Genomic DNA, 21,965 nt, shown 5'->3' with positions numbered 1-21,965 from the left:
TGGGGCCTCCTGCTGCTGCCGCACCGCCGGAGCACAATTTCTGTTCTCAGCCTGAAGCAAAGTTCTTAACCTAAAGCACTATTTCTGGGTTAGCGGAGTCTGTAACCTGAAGCGTCTGTAACCTGAAGCGTCTGTAACCTGAGGTACCACTGTAGAAGGGTAAACTATGGAGATTCCAAGGGCAACTAGAAAATAAGACAGAAGCAAGAAAGGGACACTAACGGGGGGGGGGGACCAGCCCTTTAAGACTCCACGGATTCTTATCACCTGTTTAAGAGGCATAACAGTTTCCCCACATCCAGATCAATCTGACAACTAGAGAAAAGAGGTCTATGCCATTCAGCTTTCATCTGTCTTTACCCGATGCAGGGATTCCCTGGGCAGGATTTGACTAATGGAAAAATCTGTGCATGGACTTCTGCTTTTGCAAAGGAGCTTTCCCCTGTCCTCTCCCCAGTATGCCCCCTGAAATTGGTCAGGCTGAAACGGGTCAGGAGAACCTCCAGGGACAACGTGCAGGAGGGAGGAGAGGAGGGGTCGTGTTGTCTAGCAAGTCAAGAAGACAAAACAATAACCTCAGCACAAAGCTGAATCCCTTCCCATGGCTCCCCCCCTCTTCTATAAGCATTCTCCTCCTTCTTTTAACCCAGGGGTCAGCAACCTTTTTCAGTCGTGGGCTGGTCCACCGTCCCTCAGACCTTGTGGGGGGCTGGACTATATTTTGAAAAAAAATATGAACGAATTCCTATGCCCCACAAATAACCCAGAGATGCATCTTAAATATAAGGACACATTCTACTCATGTAAAAACACGCTGATTCCCGGACCATCCACAGGCCAGATTGAGAAGGCGATTGGGCCGCATCTGGCCCCCAGGCCTTAGGTTGCCTACCCATGTTTTAACCCATCAGTTAAGCTGGCCACCACCATTTCCCTACTGCTATCATCTGTGACAAAGAACTGGACATTTACAACAAGAGTGGCTAACTTGTGGCCCTCCCTATGTTGCTGGACTCCATCTCACAGTGGCTGCAAACCAGCATGGCCAGAGGTAGTTCAACAACATCTGATTTACAATAAAAATGGCAGGTTGTTGTCAGCCCCTTTTCTACAGCTCTGCGCTCTCCTTCCTCTTCCTGTTCCCGACATGTGTGTCATTCTCAGTGGCGTAGCGTGGGTTGTCAGCACCCGGGGCAAGGCAAGTAATTTGCGCCCCCTAACCCGTGGATTTTGGCACTCGAGTCTCTTCCACGCCCCCCCCAGATGTTGCACCCGGTGCGGCCAGCCCCCCTGCACCCCCCACGCTACGCCACTGGTCACTCTCGTTCTGGAAGAGGCAAGGCTTTTTAAAAGATGTTTGACATCAGCTAGATGAAACTTTAAAAATAATTATGCGTTATGAAACTAAGCCCAAACCCTCAGGGTTCTTACTAGCGAAAATATCATTATACAGGGAGGAGGGGCAGAGCTGTCAGCTGCAAAAGCACCCTGTGCTGAGAGTCTGTATTATCATTATTTCATTAATGTGTAATAGTCGTTATGGTTGGTTGATTGCTTTCATTCATGTTGTGTAGTGTTTTCTTCTTTCTATTTTATTGACATTTCACAACCCTTATGAGAATCAATTGGAAAAAAGAAGGAGGAAGGCATTGGGAAAGTTAGGCTCAACAAGAAATATGTTTCAAAGGCGGAACTGAAACAAGTCTAGTCTTTCATTTACCTTAAAGCCAACATAACAAAAAGATGGAAAAGCCAAGCAGGCATGTACAGGAGATGTGGCTTCGCAGTAGGAACACTTGCCAAACTTGATAGACTGTGGAAACATGAGACAAGAAGATCTCACCTGAAACCAAGATAAAATGGTTTAGGTCACATGCGATTTCAGTTATCCTTGATGAAGGTGGAACTTGAGTTTTATCAGCAGCAACTGAAGGGAGTACCGTATTTTTTGCTCTATAAGACTCACTTTTTCCCTCCTAAAAAGTAAGGGGAAATGTGTGTGCGTCTTATGGAGCAAATGCAGGCTGCGCAGCTATCCCAGAAGCCAGAACAGCAAGAGGGATTACTGCTTTCACTGCGCAGCGATCCCTCTTGCTGTTCTGGCTTCTGAGACTCAGATATTTTTTTTCTTGTTTTCCTCCTCCAAAAACTAGGTGCGTCTGATGGTCTGATGTGTCTTATAGAGCGAAAAATACGGTAATTTGAGCTTGTGAACACAATTTCCCTTAATATACACAATTTTACAAGCAACTCCCCCTATATAGTGTATTTCTGCATGCTATTTTCATGAAGATATGCATTTTCTGCACTCTTTCGTCCAATATATATGCATTTCTATATACATTGCTTGGCTAGAGAACTGCATTGCAAAATTCAGAGCAGTGTGAATTTTGAAGGATAATGTCCCACTTTTTCTTTTTCCTCCCCTCCATGTTTTGGAGAACAAATAAAAGTGGTGTGTTTTTATATGTAGGTGCAAAAGCTGACTCCTGTTTCTACATAGAATAAAATCCCTGCACCAAATGAAAGGAATGGTGAAATTGGCATTCATAGTAAGATGTAACCAATCCACTTTAAATTATTTAATTGCAATGCTTCTGCAGCCAGCCAGGTATGGAGGGTTGCAACACAGGCAATTGGCTATGTCATTTGCCAAAACCTTCTCTCTCCAGAGGAATTGGGGTTGAAACACCTATATTTGCCCAGGCCTTAGGCAGTTGTGCATTATATTATTCTTTTATTATTATATTTCCTCTTCCCCTTTTTCTTCTCTGCCCTGCTATTTTGTCCCTCTCAGTTTCTCTTCTCACCTTTCTCCATCAGTCTTTTTTGAATTACAACCAGCCACTCACTTATATTCTCTCACCCTTCTCACATTCCCCTTTCCACATTTCTCATTCCAAGGCTTTTCAGAAAGGGTGGAACATTGACAATTAAAGGGCAAAGCCTTTCTCATTCCAAGATTCTGGAGAGATACTCCCAATGCAGAGTAGACAAGTGGTGGCCAACATGGTGAGCTTCGTAAGTTGTTGAACTCCATCCATCAGTACTATCAGTCCCAGTCAGCCTGGCCAATGGGCATGGATGGCCAAAGTTAGAGAACCATATTGGCAACCTCTACAGCTGAGCACTCACTGGGCAGGTGCTTTGGCTGCTTGATAGCTTCATATATGTTTATCTTCTCCCATTTTGACCTCCAATAATGCTTCTGACAAAGTGTGCAAGATCTAAGCAATGTATTTATTTTAAAAATAGTTTCAGGAGAGAGAGGAACCCAAAGACGTTGTTGTTCTACTTGCATCAATTTCTACAAGCTAGAAATGTGGTGAGAGGCATTGATCCGTAGTCATCATCATCTCCACCATCCAGAAAGAGCAATGATTATTGGGTGTTTCTGATTATTAACCAATGCTGCAAATATATATGGCGAAATGCTGTATCTGGTTATTAAGCAGCTTTTGGAGTGCATTGTTCTGTGGGAGAAAGGAAGAAAAGAGTGTCAGGGAAAGTGGTAAGAAGGCAGAAAATGTGAGCAACTCATATGTATTTCTTTATTTGGAATCAGTGGCAGATGATGCCCATTGGGATTGGTGGCATGGGAGGCACGGAGGCCAACAGCAGATGGAGACAGAGCAAATGACAGCTGCAACTACAGCCAATGAGAGGCCCTCGCCTACTGAGCTCTACAGGGGCAACACTTAGATGAAGGAGGAAGCTCTCAAGGAGTTCCACTCCTTGGCTGGTGGTCAGTAAGAAGGTGGGCATGTGAAGACTCCCTAGGGGCAGACTAAGGCTGGTGGGACCGTGTCCTATTTGCCTCAATGGGTCAGCCACTGTGAGGAACATGTGTATCTCACCATTCTAGTTCAAAACTGAGCCACTCAACACAGTTAACAAATGCAGAAATTTTGGGGGTGGGAAACAGAGCATATAAAAATTTATGCCAATGAAAGAAGAGCAGATAAAATAAACAACACAGAGGTGTAAAAACCAAAGAGCTGAAGCAGCCAAGTATATTGACAGCAGCAAGAAAAGGTTTTGATATGTGTCCAGGAAGGACGGGTCCTCACTAAGGTCTTTGGGGGAATATGAACCTTCAAATACGATAGCCACCTAGGCCAGCATCCCAACCAGGCCATTATCTAGAGCTGGGAACTAGGTAAAAAGGTAAAGGTAAAGGACCCCTGGGCAGTTAAATCCAGTCAAAGGTGAATGTGGGGTTGGGGTGCTCATCTTGCTTCAGGCCGAGGGAGACGGCTTTTGTCCACAGACAGCTTTCCGGGTCATGTGGCCAGCATGACTAAATAATAATAATATTACTCATAATTTATTATTTATACCCCGCCCATCTGGCTGGGTTTTCCCAGCCACTCTGGGCGGCTTCCAAAAGAATATTAAAATACAATAGTCAATTAAACATTAAAAGCTTCCCTAAACAGGGCTGCCTTCAGCTTCTGGTGCAACGGAACACAATGATGAAGGCAGAGATCATGGAAATGCCATTCACATTCCCACCGTAGCGGTTCCTATTTATCTAATTGAACTGGCGTGCTTTCAAAATGCTAGATTGGCAGGAGCTTAGACAGAACAACAGGAGCTCACCCAGTTGCAGGGATTCCAACTGCCAGTGTTCTGATTGGGAAGCCCAAGAGGCTCAGCAGTTTAGACCACAGCGCCACCCGCGTCCCTCAGCTGGTCTCTAGACAGACCCTGCCCAGGAGCCAGAATTGCCGGAGTCCCACCACACACACCACCCCAGCTGAGGGATGTAGAACAAACTCCTTCCTATCCATCCCCACAGCTAGGTCCAAATTGTCTGCTGCCCTTAGCAAATCAACTCCCCACTCAATTCCTGATAGCTTCAGGTGCTTTAATTATGATTAAGCATGGAAATCAGACCTCAGTTAATTTCAGTGATTTAACTACAGTGGTACCTCGGTTGTCGAACATAATCTGTTCCAGAAGACCATTCGACTTCTGAAGCGTTTGACAACCAAGGTGCAATGGGCAGTCAGCAAATTCAACTGAGACAATTGAGAAATGAGCTTCAGTAGCCGTTCGATCTCCGAGGTACATTCAAATCGGAAGCATTTATTTCCAGGTTTTCAGCAAAAACCAAAATGTTCAACTTCTGAAGCATTCAGCAAACGAGGTACCACTGTACTCAAACTGTAGTTGTGATCCAGATTTGTGAATCTCTCTGAGACTAAATATAGCTCCTCAGATTCTGTTTCACACAGAGACATTCATACACAACTACAATAAAAAAATATTGAGATCAGGTTGCCTTACCGACGTTCCCAAAGTATTTGATGTGTGCCTCAGGATAGTTTTGCTCCAAGGCTAATTTCTTGAATTTTTCTTTGATGTCATCTCCCACTTCCGATCCCCTAGCTTTAAACACAAGCAAAGGTTGAGTAAATTGTTGTTCTCAGAAAGGCTGAAATATCTGTTTTATGTCTATAGAGCACCCAAAGTCTCTTCTTCCTGACATCTTCTCTGGATTGTCCATTGGACAGTCAGGAACAGAACCCCCATGAAACCAGAGAAGAGGTTCTAAGCAGGCTTGGCCAAACTTGGCCCTCTAGAGGTTTTGGGGCTACAATTCCCATCATCCATGACCACTGGTCCTGCTAGCTAGGGATGATGGGAGTTGTAGTCCCAAAACATCTGGAGGGCCAAGTTTGTCCATGCCAGATCTAAAGGAACTGAAAGCCTACACAGGTGCTGACTGTCCCTATTTGCTAGTGGGAGGCTTTATGGTAGCTGCTCTTTCTGCTGGATCATTGTTAATATTGCAGCCCCCTGTTTCCTTTTATTTTGGGGACACCTGTTATCTTCATGTGAAGTGCTAAAGTGGCCATTCTTTTGGGTTCAACCCCCTTTTCCAAAAAAGATATTCCTTCATCCCGGGAAGGGCTGATAATTCCATTCGCCACTTTTTATTCTAGAAGATTATTGTAGTCAAGATTTTAAATAGGTTTTCCTCCTTCTTTTTAACTCTGTACAGTATAGGTGACTGTTGACAGCAAAAAAAGAGGGGGGGTGTATATTAGCTAAATAAGTATAGATAAAGATATTCAATAATTTTGTATTCTATTTTTGTATGTTAACTAGAGCCGTAATTGGATTGAACAGAACTTAGGGTATCCTTCCATAAATGGATGCCTTCCAGATGTTTTAGGCAAAACCTTCCACAAGCCACCAAACTATACTACAGATGGAAAAGGCAGGGCAGGGCCAACTCCTTCAGCACAGCAGAGTGAAGAGCAGCACTGGCTCTGCCTCCTTCCTTTGAACTTTTCCTGCTCTGGCTGGTCCACAGAAAAACTTGCAGCTCAGAACTTGAAACTGAGCTTGCTTCTTTCCTTTCCTCCCAACCCATTCTCCTTTTGTGACTTTTCGGCCGTGTGTGTGTGTGTGTGTGTGTGTGACAGAGAGAGAGAGAGAGAGAGAGAGAGAGAGAGAGAGAGAGAGAGAGAGGGATTTGAAGGAACAACATCCAATATAGATGGGAATTCCCTGAGGGAATTGCTTTCTTTTTTAAAGACAAGAGATTCAAACTGAACAGCTCGTTAGAGGTAGAGAAGTTCCTGAGAAGATACGAGAAGGAACTTACCAAAAAGGAGAGTGGAATATTGGATAGAAAGGACGTGAGGGAGGGAGGAGGTGAGGGAGGGGGGAGGGTGAGGCTGCAGAGAGGGGAGGGGGAAGGAGAAGGAGAGGAGGTTGAGGGGGAAAGTGTAGCGGAAGGGGAAGAAACAGGGGAAGACACAGAGGAAGAGGAAGAAACAAAGAATTAACAATCGGACACAAACGCTACATCTTTCCTAAATAATGTCTTTAACTTTTTTAACATGGAATGTCAACGGTCTAAATGAGAAATCCAAAAGAAATAAAATATTGAAAGTTTTGAAAAATAAGAAATGTGATGTGGTATGCTGCCAAGAGACCCATGTGGCTAAAAGGCATAAACATATACTGATCAATAAAAAGCTGGGAAAGGAGTTTATTAACTCAGAAGTGAATAAAAAGAGAGGGTTGGTCATCTATGCTAAAGAGAAACTGGAACCTAAAGTAATATGCAAAGATGAGGAGGGGAGGATCTTAGGGATCCAGATTACCAACCAAGGGGAAAGATTTAACGTAGTATCGATATATGCCCCTAATACAAATAAAACCGAGTTTTACAAAAAACTGGAACAAATGCTATTAGAATTAGAAAATTATAAACTAATTTTACTAGGGGACCTGAATGGAGTCCCGGAACCTAATATTGACAGAAGCGAAAAGAGAAGGAAAGGGAAGCAAGGGAAACTCCCAAAAACTTTTGATGATCTCCAAGAAAATTTAGATTTATTGGACATTTGGAGATACAAAAACCCTACAGAGAAACAGTTTACCCATTTCTCTGGAGTACACCAGAGCTGGGGTAGAATAGACCAGATCTGGGTCTCCAGAGAGCTTACGCTGAGAGCGGGGAGGTGTATAATAGAGCCCAGAACATTATCGGATCATAATTCAATTTTTTTGGAAATAAAAGGTACTCCATCAGGCCCGTATAGATGGAGAATGAACGATTATCTACTGGAACAAGATGAGATTACTGATAAGGCAAAGAATGTTTTGAAAGAATATTTTGATCATAACCTGCATAAAGAAACAAAAATTAATGTGGTCTGGGATGCCAGTAAGGCAGTCCTTAGAGGCTTTTTGATCCAACAGAACAAATTTAGGAAGAATTTGAGAGGAGCAAAGAAGGAAGAGGTAGTTAAGCAACTAAAAGAAGTAGAGGACAAATTAACAAAAAACCCTGGGGATGAGAGGTATATTCAAATCTATAAATTATTACAAACTCAATACTCAACACTGCTGAATCGTGAAATAGAATGGGGAATAAAGACGATGAAACAAAGATATTTCGAATCAGCAAATAAAACTGGTAAGTTGCTAGCGTGGCAACTGAGGAAAAGGCAAAAGCAAAAGGTGATTAATAAAATTAAATTTGAAGATCAAATAATAGAGGACCCCAGTGAGATCAAAGGAAAGTTCCTTCAATACTTCGAAAATCTGTATAAAAAGAAAGAGGCGGAAGATACAAACGAGATAGGTAGGTATTTGGAAAGGAACGGGAAAGAAGACCTAACAGATGAGGAAAAGATTATGCTAAATGAACCAGTAACGATGGATGAGGTCAGAGATGCAATCAAGAAAATGAAACCCGGAAAAGCCCCTGGCCCAGATGGCCTCTCTCAAAAATATTATAAAACCTTAGAGGAACATCTGACCCCGGTACTCTGTAGTGTAATTAACAATATCCTCCAAGGAGGGGAAATGCCGGATTCGTGGAGAGAGGCATATATCACATTAATACCCAAAGCAGACTCCGAAATACTTAACATAGCAAACTACAGACCAATATCATTGCTCAATAATGATTACAAGATTTTTGCAGGAATAATGGCAAACAGGTTAAAGAAATATCTGAATAGAGCAATCCATAGGGACCAAGCCGGATTTCTGCCGGGTAGGCAGATAAAGGAGAATGTGAGGCATGTAGTTAACATAATTGAATATTTGGACCTTAGGATCGATATCCCTGCCGCCCTAATCTTTATAGATGCCGAAAAGGCTTTTGATAATGTATCCTGGGAATTCCTCATCAAATGTATGGAGAGGGTGGGAATAAGAGGGCCATTCCTAGAGGGCATTAGAGCAATCTATTCAAACCAGAAAGCGAAACTTAGTATTAACGGTAATTTAACAAACTCATTTAAGATCACAAAAGGTACAAGGCAGGGGTGTCCATTATCACCCCTGTTATTTATCATGGTATTGGAGGTTATATTGAACAAGATTAGAGGTACTCCGGAAATAAGAGGGATTAAGATAGGTAAAAAAGAATACAAGGTTAAGGCTTATGCCGACGACCTAGTAATATCAATAGAAGAACCTCTAGAAAGGATAAATGCAATCATTGATACAATGGAGGAATTTGGGGGACTATCTGGGTTCAAATTGAATAAAATAAAAACAAAAATGCTGGTAAAGAACTTAGACGAACAATCAAAAAATAGAATTGAACTAGAATCTGGGATAAAGACATCAAAAAAGGTTAAGTATCTGGGTATTTGGCTCTCAACGAAAAATATAAATTTGGTGGAGGACAATTACAACAGAACATGGAGAGAATGTAAAAGAGATCTGGATAGTTGGAGTAGACTACACCTCTCATGGGAAGGCAGAATGGCCGCCATCAAGATGAACATCCTCCCCAAAATGATATTTCTATTCCAAAATATCCCGGTAATCAGGGGTACAACGATGTTTAAGAACTGGCAGAGGACCCTTTCTAGATTTATTTGGCAGGGCAAAAGGGCCAGAATTAAGTATAAGCTGCTTACGGATAAAAGAGATAGAGGTGGATTTGCGCTACCGAACCTACAACTATACTATGAGGCCTCGTGCTTATGCTGGGTGAAGGAATGGATTGTACTGGACAACACCGACTTACTGGATTTGGAGGGTTTTAATGCTAGGTATGGATGGCATGCTTACCTATGGCAGGATAAGGGGAGAGTGCACAAAGGTTTTTCTAGTCATATCATAAGAGGGGCGCTACTGGAAGTGTGGAACAGATGTAAGAACTTGGTAGAAAAAGATACCCCTTTATGGCTGTCACCTATAGATATTCTAGTAAGTAAAAAAGTGAATATGGAAGGTAGAAGATGGACCTATGCCGAACTTTTGAAAAGATCTGAGAAAGGTTGGGAAATTAGGCCCTACGAAGAGTTAAAAGATAAATTAACGGGGTGGATACAATACCACCAAATTAGCTCTTTATGGAATGAACACAAAAAAGCTGGGATGAGCAAAAACAAATCCAAATTCCAGTTAGAAATAATAGAAGGGAAGTCTAAACACCTAACTAAAATGTATAACCAACTATTAGACTGGGATACCATGGATGAGGAAGTTAAAGAAGTTATGATCAAGTGGGCCATAGACATAGGACATCCCCTAGAATATGATAAATGGAAAAAACTATGGACCAAGGATATGAAATTCTCAGCATGTGTCAGCCTCCGAGAGAACATGGAAAAGATGATGTACCGTTGGTACATCACTCCAACAAAATTAGCTAAAATGTATAAAACCGGAGATAAGACCTGTTGGAAGTGCCAAAAGAAAGAGGGAGACTTCTTTCATATGTGGTGGTCTTGTGATGTAGTAAAGAAGTTTTGGGGCTCTGTCTATGACGAATTAAAAAAGATGCTAAAGTACACCTTCCCAAAAAAACCCGAAGCATTCCTTTTAGGAATGACGGGTAGTGAGATCAATAAGGATGACCAAACTTTATTTCAGTACGCAACCGTAGCCGCTAGGGTGCTGCTAGCGCAGAAATGGAAAAACCCCAGCATCCCAACAATTATGGACTGGCGAACCAAACTAACTGAATATATTGACTTAGCAATAATGACGCAGAAGATTAGGCATCAGAAAAATACGAAATTTATTAATGATTGGAATAAATTTTTTTCATACATGGAGATGACATTAGGAAACACCAAAGTCACAGTAGGTATAATTTAAAAGCTGTGAGGTAAAACATGACGATTAGCATAAGACACTGCTGTAAATATCGTTGAGATAGAGGTCTCGTCGTGGTGGTGGGAAGTCATGGATCGGAAATATTGTATATTGATTTTTGAACTATTTTATTGTTTTTTTATCTTTTTTGTGATTTGCTTTAATATTAACAATGTATATGTATTTTTTAGAGGTTGGATTACAATAAAAACTTTTTAAAACTTTAAAAAAAAAAAGAAAGAAACTTCTTTGTGGCTGAAGAGTTAGTTGAAAAACAGCAACACTAACTAACTAACTAACTAACTAACTAACTAACTAACTAATAAGCATCCTTTTTGCTAAACCACAGATATGCCACAGGGTGGAGTGAGGGTTATTGGTTTGTTTGTTTTATGTTGTGAACTGCTCTGAGATCTATGGGTGAAAAGCTGTATTTAATAAATAAAAATAAAATCCATTGCCATAACACATACCAGACAGATACATAGATTCATGTTCTAATTTCTTCTTGTGCATAATGATATACTTTTCATAATCAATATCCATGACTTGGGTAATACCATCTATATAGGAAACAACACAAGATATCAACTGAAGGAAGCGAGTTCCTCATTTCTTGGCTGTTAGTGGAGGGGGGGCAGGCAAAGGGGGATCAGCCACTCTTAGTCACCTTAATTAATCATTCTTTCTCCCCCCCCTCTCATTAATATGTCTTCAGAATCTCCATGACTTAAGAAGTGTCCTGCCCAGGTCCACTGCCACAGATTGCCCTCCCTAAAGCAGGCAGTGGGAACCACCATTCCTTCACCCCCACACATTTCATCTTGCTCCCTGTCTTACTTTCCCCCTCTTTTAGCCATGGTGTTAGGCATGGCAGACTCCCCTTAGCTCTTGAGTCAGAGAAAAGGGCGTCCTTAAAAGGAAGGTGTTTGTGTGGCCAAGGCTGCAAGTACTATGCTGAAAATCTAAAGTTAAATGTAAATGTTGACTAGTTACCATAGGAAATATATGATTATGTGGACACTCTCTCATCCCCTTCCCCAGAAGGCCTTGCTTTGAGGAAGGACCCCCCCTGCCTCTTTCTCAATACAGTCATACCTCTAGTTGCGCTCGCTTCATGTTGCAGATGCATTCTGCACACTTCGCACATGCACAGAATGGCCGTGTGCACTCCAGGCTTGCGCAGAAGCAGCGCTCTAGTTGCGGACTTTTCGGGGTGCAAACGGCACCTCAGAACATATTGTGTCCACAACTAGAGTTACCACTGTATGTGGCAGGGAGGAGGGGGGAACTTAGACCCTGTTTGGAGACTAGAAGAGCAAGCAGGTGGCAGAGAGGCTCCAGACAGTGAGAACTCACCACCCCTTCTGCTCCTCCTTAACTTTGTTGAGAGCCGCCCACAGTGGCTGGGGTAACCCGGTCAGATGGATGGGATATAAGTAATAAAATCGTTGTTGTTGTTGTTGTTGTTGTTTGCCTGGCTCTGTTAAACTAGAACTTTTCCTGCGGCATCCCAAGGGCTTTGGAGAACCTCACTAGAAAAGCAAAAACTAGCTGTGTTGGTCCATTTCAAAAATAATAAAACCCTCTAGGTGAGCATTACATTTATTTCAGCCAATCCTAGTGTCAGGAAAGACTGGCCAACTTTTAAGTTCTCCAGCACTCTTCATCGAGCACAATATTACCAAAATAATGATTAATTCACCCACCCCAAAAAACCAATCAGACTGGGATGATATATATGAGGGCAGCTTAAAGGATCAGTTGCAAGATAAAGATTGTAGGGTGACAGAGTCCCTTCCCAGTACTATACAGATCAGTTGTCTGGCTGCCGGGGATTCTGCGATAAAGAAGCAAAGACTGCTCCCCAGGTCTGAGAACCTAGATCCCAGCTGTAACCCAGAACTCCCTTGTGCAGCCTTGAGTGAAACACTCAAGTTCCTCCTGGTTAAACAGAGTGGAGATCAAAAGAGAAAGCAGGAGTCTTCCATTTTGAAAAGCCCAAGATTAATTTTGGATGGCAACAAGGCAAATCATATCCTCCTAAGTAGGGAAGTGGAGGCATTGGTTTAACCATCTGCCATGAACCATAACTCAGGGGGTAAATCACTTCCTTTGCATGTGGAATGTCCCTGGTTCAATTCCTGATGTTGTGCAACTTAAAAGGATCCTGTCACTGGGATGGAAAGAGACTTCTGACACCGGGATGGAAAGAGCCACCGTCAGTCTGAGTGGGTCAAACTCAGGCAAACGGACAAATAGTTTTTGGCAGTTTCCTGTTACAGCGGTACCTCAGGTTACAGATGCTTCAGGTTACAGACTCCACTAACACAGAAATGGTACATCGGGTCAAGAACTTTGCTTCAGGATGAGAACAGAAATCACGTGGCAGCGATGCGACGGGAGCAGGAGACCCCATTAGCTAAGGTGGTACCTCAGGTTAAGAACAGTTTCAGGTTAAGAACGGACCTCCCGAACGAATTAAGTTCTTAACCCGAGGTACCACTGTACTGTGATGTCTCTTTTACCAACCTTCATATTCTGCTCTTTTGCTCTCAGATCACAAAACACAGATGCAGATTTAAAAATATTTATATGTTTTGCTTGAACTGAGGGAAAATCAGCTTGCAAAAGAAGGGTTTGCATGAGGTCAAGATGGGCAAAGGACTTCCACATAACCAGACTGTTACGTACCTTTAACTCCTCATTTGCCATTCCTATCTCTTTGTTATTTAGACTGATAGTCTTATGCTGCATCTTCTTTACAACCTCCTCCTCCTCCTCCTCCTCCTCCTCCTCCTCCTCCTCCTCCTCTCACTTCTCTCTTGAATCTCAAGATGAGAGGTCAGCTTGGAACGATCTTGTGAAAGAACTCTGGAGCAAGCATGGCTGCCTTTGTTTTCTCTAGGCTACCTAGGTTTAGCAAGACCCAGTGCTTTCTTTCAAAAAAAAGGTTGAGGGGTCCTCTCATATTCCTACTCATATTGAAATACTGCCCCCTCAGTGAGGCCAAACTTAGATTGACAACATGTTTAAGGGTATGTGTACCCCTGTGTCCCCCCAGAAAAAAGCACTGGCTAGACCTAGTAACCTTTTTCCAGGCAAGTTATGTATTTCCTAAAATAAACAACCTTATTGGTGGGTGAGTGATTGCACTGCTCTCCCCCTCATAACTCGATTTTGCACTCAAAAGAAATGGGAAAAGTAAATGGGAAAAAGAACAGATGTTTGAACATTTGCCCAAATCACAGCATCTGGATCTTCCGATCACAAAACATACTTTTTCATCAGGTAAAGGGGTGGCTCATGGTAGTCATATTTACCAGGAAATTCGAATACACCAGGTTTGTCAGTGTGCTTAAACACAATAGCTGCTTGTTTGCAGACACCATCCCTGGAAAAGAGAGCTAAGTGAAAGCACTTCAAAACCAGATACCCAGCCTGCTTCTGCCTTGCTTCCCCCATGTGTATTTTTTAGGGTGTCAGAGCCACTGATGGAAGAATACATTACCAGTAAGATGCCTTAGACTTTACCAGAGGGAAGGATAGCCAGAGTGTCAAGAGGAACGGCACCCTGTTGCTATCAATGCCTTCAAAATGAACAGGCCTTTTTGGAGGCCTCTACATTATCAAATGGTTTCCACAGGATTACTCAGTGTCTCCATTGCCATTCCAGCTATGTTTCATTTATATCACTATGCCCAACCTAAGTGGCTCGTTATGATATATTAAGATAAAACAAGACACACACAAAAAGAGAGGTAATATGGGATGGGAAACATGTGGTCTTCCCTAAGCAGCAGCTCTGTACAAAATCTGGACATTGCTGCATCCAGCTCAATATTGTCTACACTGACTGGCAGTGCCAGAAACTTTATGCCCTTTCCAAAGCATCTCAAAACGATTTCAGGGGATATCAGGGCTGTGGCTCAGTGGCAGAGCACCTGCTTTGCATGCATAAGGACCCCGGTTCAATCCCCAGCCTATGCATTATGGGAGGAGAGGGGACTTCCGGGTTAGCGCCATCGGTAACGGCGGATTCCCTCTGATCTTCTGAGGAATCAGCTCCGCGGGATCGGGGTTTTACCGCTGCGGCGAAGCGGGGACCCTTCAAAAATCACAGGCGGGTGAAGCCTGTGAATGTGGAACTCGGCGGGCACCCTTTGCGCCCCCCAATTTGCGAAGGAACCCTTTTACGGGCTCCAGAGCGAAATGGGGTGAGCGGCGCGGTGCTGAGAGTCGATTGCTTCTTCCACGGGGTGAAGCCGCACAACCGTTATCAGAGAGCGCTGACTTTTTCCTGGGACAATTTGGTCTTAAAAGCAACAACCCGTGAGTAGGATAAAATTGGATTTAAAGAGAGAAAATAATTAATTTGGCACTGAAGCGGGGAGGCATAAACAGGAAGTCCGCCTTCCATTTCTTGTAAACAGATCAAAGCAAAGAGACTGTAAGCGGAAACTTTGAAAGACGTTCGAAAAAGACTCAAATCCTAACATCAGATAAACGATTTCCCCTCCAGATTGCAGGAGAGGAGGGGGGAAAGGTTTGAACTGTATCTTTCTGCAAAAAAAAGAGAGGAAAGGAAGCTAAAATCCACCGCTTAGATCCTGGGAACACACTGCCCAGGGACAATAGGAATGCCGTTTTGTGAAAAGCACCACTGGTAAATAGAGTACTGTTGACAGCTAACTCTGCAAGAGAGATACAGTGTTTCTGGACTTCTCCTAGAGATTAAGCGCAATTGAAACTGTTGTCTTTTTGTGAACTGGGGGATTTAAAAAGGTTATTTTTTCTTTAAAGCTACACGTTCTGACTGTTACTGTGTCCCCCTAGAGGAGGATTGACATTGTTACAATAACAACTGGGCCAGGGGAATTTTCCATTTCAAAACAAATCTTAGCCGTGGGAGTGACCTTGGATTCTAACTAGAGTGTTATGGCAGATGGAAGAGGAAAGATAGAGTTGCTTCAGGAAAAAACTACGAGGTTTGGCAGATCCTTTTGTACAGATACTGGGTCGCAGCGGAGAGCATCAACACCTGGTCCTTCTAGACCATCTGGATTATCAGGGGCTGCACCTGCACAAGTTAAACCAAAAGGGATGTCTTCTGAAGACGTTTTAGCTCTGGCACTAGGAAAAATTAATGAATCTTTGGAAAACCTGAGTAAACAAGTAGCTGAAACAAATAAACAAGTAGCTGAAACGAATAAACAAGTAGCTGAAGCATCAGTTAAAATTGATCAAAATACTACAAGTATTAATAACTTGGGACAGAAGGTGAATACCAATACAGAGACTATTGAGAAATTGTTACAGGAATCTACTTTGACCCGAAAGACAGCTGAGGAAGCAAAGGATATAGCAACTGCTACTGAAGAGAAGATACCACCGATATACAGGCAACTTGAGGATCATAGGTTGATGTTGTCTATGATTGAATTGAAGGAAAAACAAACGAATTTGAGAATCAGGGCTGTACCAGAACTTGAGAAAGATAATTTGATTGACTTTCTTACGCAGGAATTTCTGGCAACTGGATTTGGGAAAGGAAGAATTTAAGATAGTGAGTGCATTCAGGCTTGGAAGAGGAGGAAAGAAGAACAAGGTAAGAGACTGTTTGATTACCCTTCGAACAAAAGAGGAGAGAGACAAAATCTTGAATCTGCATTTCCAAAAGACTTTGGAAATACACCAGTCAAGTGTGGAGATATTTAAGGACATTCCAAAACATCTTTTGGATTTAAGGTTTAATTATGGAGATTTGGTTGCCCTGTTGAGAAGTAATAGAATCATCTTCAGGTGGGAATTTCCCCAAGGCCTGTCTTTTAAATACAAAGGAAGAAAGATAAAAATAAGATCAGTTGACGATAAAGATAGATTTCTGAAAGATCACGGAGAAGACTTACAGAAAGAAGTGGAATCTGGAGAAGAGCCAAAAGCACTGGAAACAGGAATATTAGACATAGCAAATTTATCGTTTGGATTGCATGGTTCAGAGAAAGTGACACCACCGACAGAACAAGAACAAACGCTTGGTGCAGTTGGAGGTAAAGCAAAGTAATTACATCATGGCTCTGCAACTATTAAGTTGGAATTGTAATGGCCTCAACTCTCCTCGGAAAAGGAAAAGTGTTTTTCATTTATTAAAAAAGGAACAATTGGATTTGACTTGTTTACAGGAAACACACGTGATAAGGCTACACAGAACAGTATTGATTAATAAGAGATTGGGACAGGAGTTTATTTCATCTGATAAAGTTAAAAAAAGAGGAGTAGTGATTTATGCAAAGGAGAGATTATCACCGAAATTTATCTTTAAAGATGATCAAGGAAGATTTGTGGCAATTGAAATTCAAATACAAGGAGAGAAGTTTTTGATAGTAGGAGTTTATGCACCGAATGAGGGGAAATCTGAATTCTTTAAAAAGTTGCATGAGACCTTATTGGACTATTTGGATTACAATTTGATCTTGAAGGGGGATATGAATGGAGTGGTATCTACAAACATGGATAAGGCACAAAAACAGGTAGTCACCAAGGATGGTAAACTACCGAGAACATTTTTTGAGATGAAAGATAACTTGGACTTAGTTGACATTTGGAGAACAAAGAATCCCCTGGGAAGAGAGGGAACCTTCTTTTCTGAAGCCAAGATGACATGGACTAGAATTGACCAAATATGGGTAACTAGAGGAATGGAACCAAAGATAAAAAAGCGGAAATTTGTCCAAAAACCTGCTCCGACCACAATGCTGTAAGGATGGAGATGAAACTAATATCAACTGGCTCCTTCAGATGGAGGATGAATGACTCCTTATTTAGAGATGAAGACGTGATCAAGAAGGCCCAAAAAACCTTGAGAGACTATTTTGAGATAAATATGAACACTAATGTCGAAAAAAGAGTAATCTGGGATGCAAGCAAAGCGGTCATGAGAGGGTTCCTGATACAACAGAATGAAATAAAGAAGAGAAGTCAAAATGAGAAGAAAGATAAAATTTTGGAGAAAATAAAAGAAAGTGAGAAGAAATTGAGAGCAAAACCAAAATCGCAGGAGATTTTGAGAGAAATAAAGTTATATCAAGTATATATGAAAATGATGAATCAGGAAATAGAATGGAAAATTAAACAAATGAGACAAAAAACATTTGAATCAGCTAATAAATGTGGGAAATTGTTGGCTTGGCAAATGAAAAAAAGACAAAAACTAAATACTATTATAAATTTAGAAGTGGAAGGAAAGAACATACAGAACCCAGCTGAGATCAGAAACTGTTTCCAGAGGTACTTTAAACAATTATATACACAAGGACCACAGAAAGAAATTGATATAGATCAATTTTTGAAGGCAAATGGATTACAAAAAATCTCTCAAGAAAGTAAATTAATGTTGAACTATAAAATATCTGAACAGGAAGTAGAAGGTGCCATTCAAACCATGCAATTAGGCAAATCTCCAGGACCAGATGGGCTGACTTCTAGATACTATAGATCTTTAAAGGAGTGGTTAGTACAACCTTTAAAGGGAGTCTGTAATGAAATATTGGAAGGGGAAAGGGCACCAGAGTCGTGGAAAGAAGCGTACATTACACTTATACCGAAAACAGAGACTGAAAAGACTCAGCTTAAGAACTACCGCCCCATATCGTTACTTAATGTGGATTACAATTTTTTTGCAGATATTTTAGCCAAGAGATTGAAAAAAGTGTTGATGGAAGAGATTCATAAAGACCAAGCAGGCTTTCTCCCGGGTAGACACTTGTCTGATAATTTGAGGAATATAATTAATATTTTGGAAAAACTAGAAGTGAATATTAACACTAAGGCAGTTTTGATATTTGTGGACGCGGAGAAAGCTTTTGATAATATCTCTTGTAGTTTTATGAAGAAGAACTTACAGGGGATGGGGGTGGGTGAAGGATTTGAAAATGGTATAGGTGCAATTTATTCTGAACAAAAAGCTAAGTTAATTGTTAATAATGAGGTGACGGAGGAATTTAAGATAGAAAAAGGGACACGACAAGGCTGCCCAATTTCCCCATTGCTTTTTATATCAGTCCTGGAGGTTTTGTTGAATATGATTAGAAGGGACCAGTTGGTTAAAGGTATACAAGTTGGAGCTAGACAGTATAAATTGAGAGCTTTTGCAGACGATCTAGTATTGACATTACAGGAGCCAGAATCTAGTACTAAAAGAGTTTTGGAACTGATCCAAGAATTTGGTCAAGTTGCAGGATTTAAACTGAATAAGTTAAAAACAAAGGTTTTAGAGAAAAAATTAACGGCGATTGAAAGAGAAAGGTTTCAGAATGAGACAGGTCTAACAGTGGTTAAGAAAGTGAAATATCTTGGGATTAATATGACAGCTAAAAATGGGAACTTATTTAAAGACAATTATGAAAAATGTTGGACGGAAGTGAAAAAAGACTTAGAAATTTGGTCAAATTTGAAGCTCTCACTGCTAGGCCGTATTGCTTTGATAAAAATGAATGTATTGCCTAGAATGTTATTTTTGTTTCAAACATTGCAAATTTTGGACAAAATGGACTGTTTCAAGAAGTGGCAGAGAGATATCTCTAGATTTGTCTGGCAGGGCAAGAAGCCTAGAATAAAATTTTAAATATTAACGGATGCAAAGGAAAGAGGCGGATTTGCCCTGCCAGACCTTAAACTTTATTATGAATCAGCAGCTTTTTGCTCGTTGAAAGAATGGCTGCTTCTTGAAAACACAGACATCTTGGACTTAGAAGGTTTTAACAATGTATTTGGATGGCATGCATATTTATGGTATGACAAGGTCAAAGCACATAAAGCATTTAAAAATCATATTGTCAGGAAAGCATTGTTTAATGTTTGGATAAGATATAAGGACTTATTTGAAAATAAAACCCCAAGGTGGCTGTCACTGATGGAAGCGAAAGCTCAGAAAAAGCTCAATATGGAGGCCAAATGGCCGAAATATTGGGAAATTTTGGAACAAGAGGGAGACAAATTGAAATTGCAGAGTTTTGAAAAATTTAAAAATAAAGTGCAAGACTGGCTTCATTATTATCAAATAATGGAGGCATACAATTTGGACAAAAAAAATGGATTCCAGGTGGAAAAATCAAAATTGGAAACAGAACTGTTGGATCCCAAAACTAAGATTTTGTCAAGGATGTATAACTTGCTGTTGAAATGGAATACTCAGAATGAAACTGTGAAATCTGCTATGATTAAATGGGCACAAGATGTTGGACATAACATTATGATGGCTGACTGGGAACAGTTATGGACCACAGGTATGAAGTTCACGGCATGCAATGCCTTAAGAGAGAATATTATGAAAATGATATACAGGTGGTACATGACCCCAGTCAAGCTTGCAAAAAATTATCACTTGCCCGACAATAAATGTTGGAAATGTAAAGAAACTGAAGGTACATTCTTTCACCTTTGGTGGACGTGCCCAAGGATTAAGGCTTTCTGGGAGATGATTTATAACGAAATGAAAAAGGTATTTAAATATACCTTCCTGAAGAAACCAGAGGCCTTTCTCCGGGGCATAGTCAGCCAATTGGTGTTAAAGAAGGATAGAACTTTTTTTATGTACGCCACAACAGCAGCAAGAATACTTACTGCAAAGCATTGGAAGACACAAGATTTACCCACTCTGGAAGAATGGCAGATGAAGGTGATGGACTATATGGAATTGGCGGAAATGACTGGCAGAATCCGAGACCAGGGAGAAGAGTCGGTGGAAGAAGATTGGAAAAAGTTTAAAGACTATTTACAGAAATATTGTAACATCAATGAATGTTAGAATGATGTTGGATAGAAATTAAGTGGTTTTTAGCTGTAATATTATAAGGGAATATGAAAAATGGATTATTAATAGGTAAAAATATAATGTTACAATATTTTAAGATTAAAGATTAGGATAAATAAAGAGGGGAAGGATTTGCTGAACTAACAAACTGAATTGGAACACAAAAAAGGGAGGCGTGAGGAGGTCCGGGAAATAAGCTAATGAAAAATAAGTAATGGAAAGATGGAGTTGTTTTTAACTGGGTTTTTGTTTTTTGTTTTTTGTTTTTTTGTTTTTCTTATTTCATTTTGTAATATTTTGAAAATTTTAATAAATATCTTTTTTTAAAAAAATGCATGATGGGAGGAGAGGTATCAGTTGTAAGGTACTAACGACATATAATTAGCGGTGAGCGTCATATCGCTATCCGAAACCTCCACCGTGTGGTCCATTGGTGATATTTTCTGCTCATACTCAGTCAACTCAGGCAACTTGGAAGCTATCCCGATGGGGTGCCACTTCCCGACAGTCTAAAACAGAAGAATTTTGATTGACATTTTAGGGGGCAGCGAAAGGTGATAGGTTTAAATATATAAAATAGCAACGTCCAGTCAGTTGACTGCGAAAGTAATGTTGGTTGTAGCGCTGCGTTCAATTTTCAGTGCTGCACTTTCTGTTGTGCGTTTTTTTGTCATCCCCCCCCCCAAAATGCTCAACAACTCTGGCCAACCCCCCCCCCCAAAAAAAAAATCCCACACACACTCCTCCTCCCTCCAATGACAATGCATAGATTAGTGCCAGTTATTTTATCCTGGGAGTACATTGCAGTCTCTGGGGAGTTGGACGTGCCTGATATAAAGCAACCCACCTCATCTCTGTAATTTTCCTACCAGAGCTAGAAACACAAATCAAAATCAGGCAGCCATTAATCTGCTGATAGCCAAGTTTGTGGGCCTGGGCGAGAGGAGAAGGGGGACCCAAAATCAACAGGGCCTTTACTGTGAGCATTCAAGATCAACAACCCTAATGTGCCGTTTGCCATCTGATTGGATTTACTCTAGCTCATTGATTTTAGAATATTTTTATTCCCTGCCTAATATTATATTAATGTTTTATATTCTTGTTGTTAGCCGCTCTGAGCCCAGTCCTTGGCCAGAGTGGCCAGGGTATTATTATTATTATTATTATTATTATTATTATTATTATTATTATTTACTCAAGAGCTAAGCTGCTCAGGTGTCCCATCCAGAGTCCTAAGAGAAGCAAGGTCAGAGGGGAAAGGGGAAACATCACTCATTTCCACAGGTTGCAAGTCCCATCTGTAAACGTCTTACCTTTTGGGGGTCAAAATTTGGGTACACAGGGATGTCAGCACTGACAGGAAATATGCAGGCAGGGGTCAGTCCAAACACCACCAGCAGCACAGCAATCATCCTGGAGCTGGTTCTCTCCTGCTCTTACCGCGAACACCGTGTGCAGGGGGAGAGAATGATGGTCCAGGGTTGCAGCAGCCCAGTTTAAATATCTGCCTCCAAAGGTCTTCAAAGCACATCCCACTCAGCAACTTATGCAAAAGGGAAGAACA

General features: G+C 41.3%; 1 protein-coding gene across 2 annotated transcripts; it reads right to left on the bottom strand.

Moving 5' to 3' along the window:
• Positions 1 to 3,221: 3,221 nt before the first annotated feature.
• Positions 3,222 to 21,896, bottom strand: LOC309525920 (epididymal secretory protein 4-like). 2 transcript variants are annotated; one of them, XM_082211713.1, is made up of 6 exons: positions 21,715 to 21,895; positions 20,774 to 20,910; positions 13,914 to 13,984; positions 11,064 to 11,153; positions 5,293 to 5,394; positions 3,222 to 3,473 (listed from the first exon to the last, which is right to left on the bottom strand). In XM_082211713.1, exons 1-6 carry the CDS (start codon positions 21,811 to 21,813, stop codon positions 3,448 to 3,450), a joined length of 525 nt encoding a protein of 174 aa, XP_082067839.1. In that variant the 5' UTR covers positions 21,814 to 21,895; the 3' UTR covers positions 3,222 to 3,447. The 2 variants fall into 2 exon arrangements, with proteins under 2 accessions (XP_082067839.1, XP_082067840.1); XM_082211714.1 differs by lacking the exon at positions 11,064 to 11,153 and having other exon boundaries at positions 21,715 to 21,896.
• Between the last annotated feature and the right edge of the window lie 69 nt (positions 21,897 to 21,965).

The sequence above is a fragment of the Podarcis vaucheri genome (genome assembly GCF_965113315.1).
Source record: "Podarcis vaucheri genome assembly, chromosome: 2".
NCBI lineage: Eukaryota > Metazoa > Chordata > Lepidosauria > Squamata > Lacertidae > Podarcis > Podarcis vaucheri.
Note: the sequence above shows the minus strand (reverse complement) of the source record. Positions and strands in the feature narration are given on the sequence as shown.

What these genes read in the sequence shown, in the direction of transcription:
- LOC309525920 (XM_082211713.1), bottom strand. Translation starts at nt 21,813, where the DNA reads ATGATTGCTGTGCTGCTGGTGGTGTTTGGACTGACCCCTGCCTGCATA. An exon ending in TGAATCTATGTATCTGTCTG is followed by an intron (nt 5,395 to 11,063) that starts GTATGTGTTATG and finishes TTGTGTTTAAAG; the next exon opens with CTAGGGGATCGGAAGTGGGA. An exon ending in CAAATACTTTGGGAACGTCG is followed by an intron (nt 3,474 to 5,292) that starts GTAAGGCAACCT and finishes TTTCTCCCACAG; the next exon opens with AACAATGCACTCCAAAAGCT.